At 43.3% G+C, this 14,044-nt stretch overlaps 1 protein-coding gene across 1 annotated transcript in view; it reads left to right on the plus strand.

Annotated features, from left to right (window-relative positions):
- add3a (adducin 3 (gamma) a) overlaps positions 1-11,450 on the plus strand; it is a 124,952-nt gene extending 113,502 nt beyond the window's left edge. The window contains exons 13-15 of the mRNA XM_056279827.1: positions 5,139-5,262; positions 8,316-8,408; positions 10,942-11,450. Of these exons, the coding sequence (XP_056135802.1) occupies positions 5,139-5,262; positions 8,316-8,408; positions 10,942-11,192 (468 nt within the window). The 3' untranslated portion in view covers positions 11,193-11,450. The remainder of the gene's footprint in view (positions 1-5,138; positions 5,263-8,315; positions 8,409-10,941) is intronic.
- The last annotated feature ends 2,594 nt before the right edge of the window (positions 11,451-14,044 follow it).

The following is a 14,044-nucleotide window of genomic DNA, read 5'->3' on the forward strand; positions in this document are numbered from 1 at the left end:
ACTCAGCAGACTGATTGTCTGAGAGCAACAGGCAGATTATTCCACAAGAACAGGGCCTGATAGGTAAAAGTCCTGCCACCAGCTGACTTCTTTTCTTTTTTTCTGATTTTTCTCCTTTTCTCCTAATTTAGTGGCCAATCACTCCCTATTCTAGTTCAAACACCCAGCCTCGTACTGTTTGCATTCGCCAACTGCATCTCTCCGGCCGGCAGCCTCAAAGGAGACACCTCGCCACTTCCGTGACAGGGCGTATCCAGGCCGAACCACTGCTTTATCCGACACACACAGAGACGCATTCATGTGACGAACACAAGCCGACTCCGTCCCGCAGACAGCATTGTCAATTATTACTGCTTCATCGAATCCGGCCATAGTCGGATCTGATGAGACCGAGGCGCGAACCCCTGTCCCCAGTGGGCAACTCCATCGACACAAAGCCAATGCTTAGACCGCTACACCACCCAGCTGACTTCTTTTTTTTTTTTTAAACTTTATTTTCCAATTTTCAAGTTTTTTTGGAACAGGTATACAAAGCACACGAACAACAACAACAACAACAAAAATAAACATGCAGGAATCCCCCCTCCCCCCCAAGGCTCAAAAAAAAAAGGACTACGCAGGGATTTCTTATTCCAATTCCACATAATAACCATATTTTTGAAGACAATATAAAGTTGTACACATATATCTATAAGTATTTTCGTTACAACCAGGTAAATAAAAAGTACATTCAATAAAAGGGAAACCCTTCAATAAAGTATATGAAAGGACTCCAGGTCAGCTGACTTCTTTTTAACTTTGGGTACACACATGAGACCTATATTTTGAGAGTGGGGAGCTCGAGATGGAATGTACAGTTTAAGGAGATCAGACAGGTATGATGGGGCAAACCCATTTATGATTTTATTATTCAGCAGAAGCACCTTGAAGTCTGATATAACATGGATATGAATCTAATGAAGGGAGGCAGGAATTGGTGTAATATGGTGAAATTTTCTAGTTTTAGTTAGGATTCTAGCTGCAGCATTTTAAAGCATCTGAAGACTTTTGGTACTAGCATGTGGCAGACCTGAAAACAACATTACCGTAATCAAGTCTGGATGAAACAAATGCATATATTAGAGTCTCTGCATCAGCCATGGACAGGAAAGACTGAATTTTAGCTCTGTTAGGTAAGTGAATAAGGGCAGTCTTCATGATTTATTTAATGTGTTTATCAAAGGAAAGGCTGGGATCAAACATAACACCAAGATTTTTGGCTGTCACACTTTGTGAAATCACAGAGTTTTCGATTGTTGTTGTTACTTGATCAAATTTGTATCTGTGTGTAGCAGGGCCAATGACCAGCATTTCAGTTTTATCCAAATTTAAAAGCAAGATATTTAGTAGCATCTAATTTTTCATGGCAGCCAAGTAGGCATCTAAATTAGTCATCTGTGCACGATCAATATCCAATGTGCCCTTATAGTCATAGAAATGTATTCCATGACTGTGTATAATTTGGCCAAGAGGGGAAGTATAAAGAGAGGAAACGTAGAGGGCAAAGAACCGAGCTCTGAGGTACACCATATTTAACATAAGAGAATTTCAATGTTTATTATAGCAGACATACTGTGTTCTTCCAGATAAATGGCAAATGAAATGGCAAATTTTAACCAGTAGATGAAACAATGAACCAGTAGATGAAACAGTAGGTGAAACAATGAAATGGTAAATTTTAACCAGTAGATGAAACAAGGTGAACATAATAGTGCAGCAGTTACCACGGGCCTTAAACAGAACCTTTTTCAGAGGTTTAACTTGGTCAAGAGAATTATTATGTAATGAACAATGGAGTCATGAACTGAAACAAAAACTAATGGAGGTGTTGTTTTTAAACTTGATATCATGCTTTTAAAGGACCCGGTGCAGGTACAAATCCTGGTAAATATCCACACCTGTATCTGAATGTTTCCATTTGCAGTGGTGTTTTGATTTTGGATCACTTGTTTCTGGTTTGACACTTGTGTAGCTTTGTGAGCATGGAGTAGTGCATGATTTTATTAGCATGGCACCTGACTTTTTACAGTCCAATTCAATGTTTGTTCTTAAAGTTTAATTCTAGGTGACACTAAATTGCACTTTTTTTTACATCTGTGTGTGTGTGTGTGTGTGTCTGTGTGTGTGTGTGTGTCTGTGTGTGTGTGTTTGTGTGTGTGTGTGTGTGTGCATGGTGGTGTATGTGAACAGTATACTAAGCGGACATGTAGTTTCCAAAGTGTTTTACATGTATTTCTGCTTCATAATTGGGTACATCAGTACATCTCGTATAAAGTACAGTGGCATTATCTTATATTTTCTGCACCTCTTGTATAGTTGTTGTTTTTGGGTGTACAACAGGCATTTAGTAACATAAAAAAATGTGTTTTAGAAATTCTGACCACTTAAAATGTTGTAAATCAAGATAGGAGTAAGACAGTACTTGTGAAAATGGAGAGGGACAGCACAACAGCCATGACGTTTACAATTTTTACTGTCAAATGCTCTTTTTAAAGTTTAAATATTATGAATATACTAGAAACACTTTAAATATAGTAAAAGTAGCATCAAGAAATAATAATAATGATAATAATAATAAAAGAAAGAAAGAAAAAGAAAATAGACTTGTCAACAGCATGGATTGATTACAGGAGGGCATTTGACAGCATGCCACACTCCTGGATACAGAAGAGCCTCAAGATCTACAGAGTCTGCCCAACAACTGTTAAATTCATCACAGAGAGCATGAAGACCTGGAAGACCACCCCGAATCTCCATCATGCAGAGGGGTCGTTAACATCGAGACCGATCAACATCAGAAGTGGAATCTTCCAAGGGTACTCACTATCACCACTGCTCTTCTGCCTTGCACTTGTGCCACTCAGCAATCTACTGAACAACAGCAGCTATGGGTACAAATCACAGAATGGCACACTGACCCACCTGTTCTATGTTGACGACTTCAAGATGTTTACCAAGGATGACAATCAGCAAAAGGGTCTACTCACCATCGTCAAGACCTTCAGTGACGACATCAAGATGGAGATTCAAAATCGACAAGTGTGCCAAAGCCACTTTCAAGAAAGGAAGACTTACCAAGACTGCAGACTTAGACCTTGACACTGACACCGTAATCAAAGAGCTAGACCAAGATATACATACAACACTCAACCATGAAGGAGGAGATCTGGAAAGAGTACCACAGGAGGGTGCGTATGGTACTGAAGAGTGAACTCAATGCGGCTAACAGTATTGACGCTATCAACACCCTAGCAATACATGTAGTGAAGTACAGCTTCAACATCATCAACTGGAAACTGAACGACATCGAGAGACTAGACACCAAGACAAGAAAGATGCTGACCGTGGAGAAGATGCACCACCCGAAAGAAGATGTCGACAGGCTATACCTACCAAGAGCTTCAGGAGGACGAGGACTAGTCCAACTCGAACTGACCTTAGAGACTACCACTATCAGGCTGGATGCATACCTGACAAAAACAGATGACCTACTCCTCCAAATAGTAAAACGTCAGATCTACTCTATCAATAAAGAAGCTGAACAATTCAAGAAAGAGCTTGACGTCCCAGAAACCCCACCAACCGAAAATGAGGCAACTACCATCTACACCAAATGAGTGAAGCAGAAGACAAAACACCATGGCCAGCAGCCACTGCAAAAAACCTGGGAGGACAAAGCAATGCACAAGAAGTACCCAAAAAGAGTGAAAGACACAGATGTGGACCAACAAAAGACACACCAGTGACTGAGGAGCACCGGACTGAAAGCAGAGAAGGAGGGCCTGATAATTGCTGAACAGGACCAGAGCCTGGAAACCAGATCCTATCACCATCGCATCATCAAAGATGGACCAGACACAAAATGCAGAATCTTTGGAATGTACGAAGAAACCATTGACCACATCGTCTCAGGCTGCCCGGAACTTGCAAAGACCGAGTACATATACAGGCACAACAAGGCAGCAGCATACCTGCACCGGAAGATCTGCAGGAGCTACAAGATCAAGACGACTGAGAAGTGGTACGAACTTCAGCCAAAAACGGTCGCTGAGAACAGTGACGTCACGTCTGGGACATTCCCATCCACACTGACAGAGAGATAAAAGCTAAAAAGCCCGACATCTTTATCAAGGACAGGAAGCAAAAGAGGTGCATGCTCATCGACATGGCAATACCATCCGAAAAAAACACCTCAGTGAAAGTCACAGAGAAGCTGACCAAGTACAAAGACCTGGAGATTGAAATCAACAGGATGCGGGGTATGAAGACTGAAACAACACCAGTGGTCATCGGAGCTCTAGGTTTCATGAAGAAGGGAAATGGAAAAGTTCACCAACCGTATCCCAGGCAACAGCAACAACCGTGCAGTCCAGAAGATCGCCCTACTCGGAACAGCCCACATATTACAATGAGTACTGTCAATCAAGTGACATCTGCTCTATAGTGCCTCAGGTCCATAGTTTGGACCTGGCTCTACAGGATGTAAAACAGGAAACATGAAAGAAATAATAATAATAATAATAATTATAATAATGATAATAATAACAATAATAATAATAAGAAGAAGCACAAACAGGAAAATAAACGTGGCAAACATTTGTTTCATTGAAGCTGTTTAAGAAATACAACTGTGTACGTGTGTGTGTGTGTGTGTGTGTGTGTGTGTGTGTGTGTGTGTTGCTGCTGCATATATGCTGAATCGTTGTTCTCCTGTAGCACCAACATGAAATCATAGAATTATAAAATTGAAGTAAGAAGTGGTGGTTCTCCTTCTAATGCCGTGACGTTTCTGCTGCATTCTTGCTGGAACTCCATGTGTGCTGGTTCTTTGTGTATCTATGAGTGATGTGATGTTGTATTTGGGCACCTGCCTTCATATAGTATGTCTGATTGTGCCCACAAAAATGTGTGATTATATCTTTGTATGTATGCACACATGTGTCTATGCATGTGTGTTGAGTGTGTGTTGATGTGTTGTTTTTCTGCATCTCTTTGTGCGTGTGCATGTCTGTGTGTGTGTGTGTGTGTGTGTGTGTGTGTGTGTGTGTGTGTGTGTGTGTATGCTGCCATGCTAACCTCCCTGCCTGCCTCGTCCCCAGCCATATGTCCCCACAGAGGAGGAGCAGATGGAGCCGCTGCCTCCCAACCCCTTCACTGAGCTGTCCCACCAAGAGCTGCAACAGTACCCCATGACAGTGGAGAGGAAGCACCTGGGCCTTACCGGTACAATACACACACATACCCCTGTACCCCGCAATCCATACACATATACTCCTGTACCCTGCAATCCACACACACATACCCATGGACCCCACAATCCATACACACATACTCCTGTACCCACAATCCATACACACATACTCCTGTACCCCGCAATCCATACACATATACTCCTGTACCCTGCAATCCACACACACATACCCATGGACCCCACAATCCATACACACATACTCCTGTACCCACAATCCATACACACATACTCCTGTACCCCGCAATCCATACACATATACTCCTGTACCCTGCAATCCACACACACATACCCATGGACCCCACAATCCATACACACATACTCCTGTACCCACAATCCATACACACATACTCCTGTACCTCATAATCCATACACACATACTCCTGTACCTCATAATCCATACACACATACTCCTGTACCCGCAATCTAGTGAGAGGAAGTCAGTACTTATCATCTGTTCCAATTACACTTAAGAAGTAAAAAAAAAAAATCAGATGGGCTGTTACTGTATACACTGTGTACTACTGTATATGCTGTACACGCTACACAACATGTCACTCTGTGTCGAGGTGTGTGTGTATGATTGTACATCTGCAATATGTTCATCTTCATAATAGTGTGCAGATGCATATTAGCAGTGGATGTGTGTACACATGAGAGTGTGTCGGACTGATATTCAGGATCTTCCTGTGTATACTATGATGACATATGTATATATATAAACATGCAAGTGTGTCCGCGGTGGCGTAGCGGTCTAAGCATCGGCTCTGTGTCGATGCAGTTGCCCACTGGGGACCGGGGTTCGCGCCCCGGTCTCGTCAGATCCGACTATGGCCGGACTCGATGAAGCGGCAATCATTGGCAACGCTGTGTTCGGGAGGGGGGCGGAGTCGGCTTGTGTTCGTCATATGAATGCGTCTCTGTGTGTGTCGGGAAAACAGTGGTTCGGCTTGGATTCGCCTTGTCACGAAAGTGGGGAGGCGCTTTCCTTCGAGACTGCCGGCCGGAGAGATGCAGTTGGCGAACGCATGCAATACGAGGGTGGGTGTTTGAATTAAAATAGGGATCAATTGGCCACTAAATTGGGAGAAAAAAGGGGGGAAAAAAATCAGAAATAAAATTAAAAAAAAAAAAACATGCAAGTGTGTATTCACATGTGGGGTGTAGGTGTGCATCGCATATGCATGCACGCTTGTGTGTGTGTGTGTGTGTGTGTGTGTGTGTGTGTGTGTGTGTGTGTATGTGTGTGTGTGTGTGTGTGTGTGTGTGTGTGTGTGTGTGTATAAAAGTCACCAAAGTCACAGAAGGCAGACCGTCCAATCAGCAGGTCTTCACACCCACCGCATGTGATGGCGATGGTTGCCATGACACCCTCCTGTATTCCTTTTCCAGGCCCATGACTCCTTCGTGGCCAGTCCGGTACCTTCTGGACCAGCCTCAGACATGCATGGGCAAAACTCACGTAGTATTTGGTAGCACACAATGCTCAGAGTATTATAAATATGAACAGGCAAATAGTCACAACACTGGCGATTAAATGATGATGACTCATTAATTAGCATATCCATTAGGTGTTTGGATGCTGTCCATTAAGGCTCTCTGTAAATCCAACCTCACTGGTTTTCATATTGGCATTTTGCGTGAAGGCTTCTGTGGTCTTCTGTGGTTTTGTGGAGTTTGGGGGATCCGACAAGCAGCACACAGGAGTGTTTCCTGCACAGACAGCAGCCACACTGAACTCGTTTGATCAGGGAGCTGTGAAGGACGTATTGTATTGCCTCAAGTAAAATATCTGAATGCCTTTAAGATACACATTTAAGTACAGGGATGCTTGGAGCTATTCGTTTACGAGGAAGAAAAACATAAATTAGGGCTGTAGCTAACAATTACTTATCAATAACTTTATCAACTTTTTTGGATTAATCATTCAATCTATATGTAGCGAATTCGGGGGGCAGCCAGGACGCAAACCCGGGTCTCCCACACCACGGGTGACTACATTAACCAGTTGACGACCCGTTAGCCAAGGGCTAGCGAGTCTACTCATTCATGATTGTTACACTACCCCCCCCCCCTTCGGGAAGCGCGTCCCCGCGCTTCAGCATACCAGCTCCCTCACGCCTCTGGGCGCACGTGCTTCCGATTGCCTCACGGTCTCGCCATCCCACTTATGACACTAGTGTAGCGAGTTCAGGGGGCAGCCGGCCTCCGTGGCACGGGAGATCTGGGTTCGTGTCCTGGCTGCGGAGGTTCCCGGCTGCCCCCTGAATTCGCTGCACATAAAATACCAAAAATAATAACAAATTCCCGTCATATGTTCATAGAGTCCAAAGTGATGTTTGTAGAACTGTTTGCTTAGTCTGTCCTGCCGCAAAAAAACCCCAAAGTATTTTATGAATCGGGGAAAAAGCAAATCTCAGCAAATGTTTGATATTTTTACTTGATAAAAGGCTAAAATTATAAATCACCTTCCAAAATTATAATCCATTATTATTATTTTTTTGTTCAGCGACTTGTCAGTGCACTCGATTCAATTCCTTTGGATAACCCTGACCTGGATGAATGAGAACATTCACAGACACTTGTCAGTTAATTGACTAATTGTTTCAGCACTAGAATAAATTATTTTGACGCAAACAAACTCTGCCACCAGAAACAAGGGTTTAAATGTGTTGTTGGAGGACAATTTGCGGACACTACATGCAGGGCAGTTTCTTCCAAAACCAGAATATTACTGTGACATGCATAACCAGCATGAAAAGCAGTCTGAGGACAACCAATGATGGCGCGCCTAGATGTTGATGATCTGCTGAGCACCAACCGACGGAAGTCACACGAGGCTTCTGGGACATATTTTGTAGAAAACCAGCTGTGCATGGCCGAATTCTGATGTCTGTGTTTGTCACTAATCCCCCCACCCCCACCCCCACCCCCCTTTCTTCCCTCACCCCCAACTCACTCCCCAACTCACTCCCCGATACTTCAACGTCCCCTGACACCGTACCTTAATCCCCCACCCTACCTGCAGATGGCGAGCACGAGCTAACCTCTGATGACGGTTCCACTCTCTCTCAGTGTCAGTCTCTCACCCAGTCCCCGCAAAGCCCTCCAGTTAAACAAGGTAACATTTACACAGAGGGATTGTGGGAATGTTCACAGCTGCTATGCTGTGTGTTTCTAAGTAGATTGGGAATGTGTGCATGAAAGGGAAAATGTATCGGAAAGGGATCAAAACTCACGTGTGCTGTGCTTAACTGTGGCCACAAGATATAGGTTTTCTTTCAATCCAAAAGAATGTGATATATATGTGTGTGTGTGTGTGTGTGTGTGTGTGTGTGTGTGTGTGTGTGTGTGTGTGTGTGTGTGTGTGTGTGTGTGTGTGTACATATAAGCGGGCAATACTCGATCTGATTTGGGCTTGGAACTGCTCCACAGCAAATCTGACTGTCACCCCCCAACAAACTCTGATATTGAACATAAGAGATTGCAGTCGTTTGATCTTCTACTATTACTACTACTATTACTACTACTACTACTACTACTACTACTGCTGCTGCTGCTGCTGCTCCTGCTACTACTACTACTATTACTACTACTACTACTGCTGCTGCTACTCCTGCTACTACTGCTACTATTACTACTACTACTCCAACTACTACTACTACTTTGGACTGCTCCAGTTCGGGGTCGCCGCAACGGACATCTGTTTCCATCTCTCCCTCAGATTGCCGTCATGTGATAAGTGATTTAAAACTAGTTTTGATTCGGAATTAGGTCGTTATCAGGCTTTCTTGGGCGGAGTACTTGCTAATTTCACTCTTGGAGCTTCACTAGCTGGGTCAGCAGACGCGGGTTTTGCCCTCTATCGGCTCTATCCATAACTGTAGTCCACGTACTGCCAGTTTCTACTGCAGCGGTCATACCAGTTTCCTGTTTGTTGGTGTGTGCTGTTCACAATGGCATACTTTTCGTCAAGTTCTCGCCTACAACGGGTGTGTTCCCCACTGCATTTTAAGCAAGCTCGGGTCACTGCACTGCTCAAAAAACCTACACTCAACCCAGCCCAGGTTGAAAACTACAGTCCTCTTTTTCAGGTGACAGGAAGGCGAATTTACAAAGTTATCAGGTCACTGGACTTTTTCCACAGACAGGTTATGAAATATGTAGATCATGAAGACTGAGTGGTTGTAAAATAAAAGGAGTAAAGCCGCTCTCTTTGCCCAGTACAGTTTATATGTACTGCTGGTACAGTAACATATTGACATATCGTGAATTGAAAAGCATGTGACAGTAGGACATCACATTTAGTGTAAAGAGAGCATGCAGGGCATTTGGCAGACAAGAAATGGTACATTCTATGTCCCAGAAAGTCGAATCAGTTCATCTGGGCACAACCTTTATTGTGAGAAATGTTTCATGACTCATTAACATGACTTCATCAGTCTCAACTGACTGCAGGTATCCCCATCCTTATAAACGGCAGAGTTGCATAACAACTGAAACCAACGATCAGTTTCATATCCAAAATGCTGTGACCATTAACTAGAGTTACAATGGCCATGTGTACTATTCACAGAGGACTGGGGAATAGTTGCAATCACTGCATTGTAGGATGGGGACAGATGTACTCTTAGCCCCCCCCCCCCCGCCTTGGTTCAGGGACGGTCATTCCCTCTTCACATAGATGGCCTCTTTGACTCCCCATTCAAACCAGCGTTCCTTCCTATCAAGGATGTGCACATCCTCATCCTTGAAAGAGTGGCCACTGGCCTGTAGATGGGTGCAGACCAGGAGTGGCTAACCATGTGCCATGGAGAGCCATGTGTATGCAGGTTTTCATTCCAACCCGACTCCACACCAGGTGATTTCCCTGATACATTCTTCCTCTTTGGTTGAAGGTTGCTAATCAGTGAAATCACCTGGTGTAGAGTCCGGCTGGACTGAAAACCTGCATATACATACACATGGCTCTCCATGGTACATGGTTCGCCACCGCTGGTGTAGACTGTGGAGTCCTGGCCTGACACGGTAGTCACCAGCATCTGTTTGGTTTCCTCGTTGTAAAATTCATGGCAATCCTCCTGGCACTTAACAGGGTGCACTATGTTTGTGCCAGAGGATCTGATCCTTGGGGTAGACCAGTTTCTGGCACAGCATGTTTTGGGATTTGAAAGCAACTGAGTTTGGAAAATACATCTCTCAACTCTCCCGACACTCCCGCCACATACAGAATCACCACTGGTTTACGCTTAGACTGCTGTTGTCCTTGATGCCCAAACAGTGCACCAGTTGATTGAAGAGAGGAGGACAACAGTGTCTAAGTATAAACCAGTGGTGTGAATCAGCAAATCACTTAATTTTGAATTAGTGCACTTCTAGATGATGTATGTTACTCATTGTTCTGGATACAAATGACATTTCATCAAAGGTTGGTTCGTTGCTCTTCTGACTCGGCCAAAACCTGTCAGTCATCTTTTTTTGTTTGTTTTTTAGCCTCACTTTAGCTTGTCACTAGTACACTTATTTTTTAACCACTTTGGTGGCAGTATCTGTAGTATATGTAGTGATTAATCCACCCACTGTCTCTTGTTCTGACCCCTGCCCTCATATCTTGCTTGTAACTCCCCCCCGACCGCAACCCCTCCTTTCTGCAGAGAACCACACAGCCCTGATGAACGGCAAGGAGGGCCACGGAGATGTGGAAGGGGAGCTGTCCAAATGCGTCAGCCAGCTGACCACCAACGTGGAGACTGTGGAGGTCACATTACGCTCTGGTGAGAAAATCGAGGAGGCACTCTCCCCGGAGAGCTCGCCCTCTAAGTCGCCCAATACCAAGAAGAAGAAGAAGTTCCGCACCCCATCCTTCCTGAAGAAGAACAAAAAGAAGGAGAAGAATGAGGCCTGAGAGAAGAGGAAGTTGTGGGGGATGGGGGTTGAGAGGGGTGATCAGTGGCAGAAAAGAAGAAAGGGCGACAGCCACCGGTTTTTTTTTTTCTTTGTTTAATGTCTGTGTTTTTTGTTTGTTAGTTTTTGTCTATTTTCACTGTCATTTGTCTTTGTTTTTAAGTTCACGTTTTATGTGTAACATATTAGACAGAACAACGGAAGAAAATAATTAATTGGTTTTATTATAAAAAAGATTTTATCATCTGTAAAAGTCCAAACTGAGTTGATAGGGGTGGGGTGGGGTGGGGTGGGCACACATGAAAGCTGCAGTAAGTGTGAGGTGATGTTTTCTGTGGCTCAGATCAGGCCTTACCTCTCACGTAGCGCGCCGTCACAGCAGCGATGAAGCGCTCCCACACAGCTTGGCCAGCTGAACCATCTCGTGTTGTTGGGTTTAAAGGCTGATCATTTTTTAATTTTTGTAATTTTTTTTTATTTCTGTATTCCTTGGTTCATGATCGTTGGCCAGACGCTGGTATTTCTGCATTTGCCCCCATCGCTGGTAAGAAAATGCCCTGGAAAGGAGCAGAGGATACAGGGAGTAAGCTTTCCTTCTTTCTCTTTCTTTCTTTCTATCTCTCTCTGTCTCTCAGTGAGAGGAGTCACATGAAATGAATGTTGCACTGGAAAACTGATCCGACAAAAGCGGGCGGGGGGATTGGTGTTAATTGCTTTTTCCTCTTGCTGTTATTCAGTCTTTAGCCTCGCTCACTCTCATGATCACACTCTTTACTAGAAAGTTTGACTCTTCACTGCAGTCGAGGCAAGCTGCTTCGCCTGCCTGCTTTTAAAACGGGCCTCGTGTTGGGTCGGTTGTGGCAGCAGTGTGACGCCACAGCCGAGCTGTTCAGCCGAGCTGTTCAGCCGAGCTGTTCAGCCGAGCTGTTCAGCCGAGCTGTTCAGCCGAGCTGTTCAGAGCACGGGACTGGAAGCGGTTGCTCTCCTCACCCCGGCTAGTCATGCAGGACTCAAAACGGAGACTTCCGGTCAGTCTTGACTAGGCTGAAAAGCAGACATCTCAAAAAGCCACTGATCCACTCATTCATGCATTCATGTAGCATTTTTTAATGTCCTCTGCTCTTTATTTCTTTTTTATTGTTTTTTTTTTTTTGCCAAACTAAAAGGAAGAAAGGAAAAAAACAATCACGTTTTAGTGAAGAATCTCTGGTGTACACCTGTGACTGTATTTAGATAAGAATACACATCATCTCATGTAATACTGGTTTAATTTTTTTTTATTATTATTGAACACAAAATTTGTTACCAGCCAACTCTTTTTTGTACTCATTTCTATACTTTTACAGTAACTGCAAATGTTAAGCATGTTTTTTCCCCCCGAAGTCCCAGTTTGTATGTTGACTGTGTTCTGTAGTGATGCCTGGTTTCACAAATATATTCTAGTCTTCAGATTACTAAAAACAAATACTATATATCTAAGATATATGAAAACTGGATATGTTGGCTAGATTTTTAACTGTATATTTTTTTCATTGTGCTGCACTTTTCTGGTATATATATATATATAACAAATTGTAGTGGCAGTGAAGGAGGAGGTGCATTATGGGTGAAAACTGTGTGAGTAACAAACTGGAAGTCGCATGCAGCGAACTGTTTGGGGTTCAGACAGGGTGGGGGAAAAAGTAAAATGAAGGAGTTAAATGGTGTAATAGGCAGTAAAACTGGACCCATTTCTCAATGGAAAGGAAAAAGAAAACTGGGAACGCGTTGGCAAACGGCACCACCAGCCCAAACCAGAAACTCAGATCTCGAAGCAAAGGGCAGCAACATTGTTTCTTGTGTTTGTGTGTTTTTCAAAGCCATATTATAATGTTTTATTTTATTTTATTTTTTTGTAGTATTACAAATCATGATAAAAGGCTTGGGGTTCTAGTCCAGCTGATTTACATATATATATATATATATATATGTGTGTGTGTGTGTGTGTGTGTGTGTATATAGATATATGTATGTGTATATATATACACACACACACACATATATATAGACACATATATCTATATAAATATATAGATATAGATATATATGGATATATAGATAACAATGATATTTTGTTTTTGATTTGTTTTCAGCATCATTTCATGTAACAGTCCCTGACGTTGTTTCTGTAAAACGCAGTCACGTTGCAACCTTCCAGTGAACCTCAGTCGAACCCTGTGGAGCCAAAGACGAACGGTTTGCCACATATCGCCCCCTGCAGTAGGAAAAAAAAACAGTTATTATAAAGTATCATATGCACCGTGTATCCCAGCTAGCAATGTGAAGTACTGGATTTTGATGTTGGGAGGCAGGGGGCGCTCAGACGCCGTCTCGCGCCGAGCCCAAACGCATAACACCACACCAGCACGTGCAGCAAGAAGGTTTCAGTTTGGGAAATGGGAGAGAGTGTGTGTGTGTGTGTGTGTGTGTGTGTGTGTGTGTGTGTGTGTGTGTGTGTGTGTGTGTGTGTGTGTGTGTGTGTGTGTGTGTGTGTGTGTGTGTGTGTGTGTGTCTTCTGGAAAGTACTCCTTTTTCATCTCTATATTTATTGCAGTATTCTCTTTTTCTCCCTCTTTTAGTTTTAAAAGAGCAGTAGGCCTTTTTTCATTAATCATTTAACAGAGACGACTCCCAGATGAATCTGGACTGCATTCTTTTTTTATTATTATTGTTATTATTTGTTTTTCTCTCGCTGACAGTTTGCACCTTGTTTTACTAATGCCTCTCTATCCACCTTTTTTCTGTTTTTGAAAGAAACGAGTTTTGCTTTGGCATGCCAGAATGAGCCAAGCTTCTTTTTTTTGTGACCTGTGA

The sequence above is a fragment of the Lampris incognitus genome, chromosome 5 (assembly GCF_029633865.1).
Source record: "Lampris incognitus isolate fLamInc1 chromosome 5, fLamInc1.hap2, whole genome shotgun sequence".
Classification (NCBI taxonomy): domain Eukaryota; kingdom Metazoa; phylum Chordata; class Actinopteri; order Lampriformes; family Lampridae; genus Lampris; species Lampris incognitus.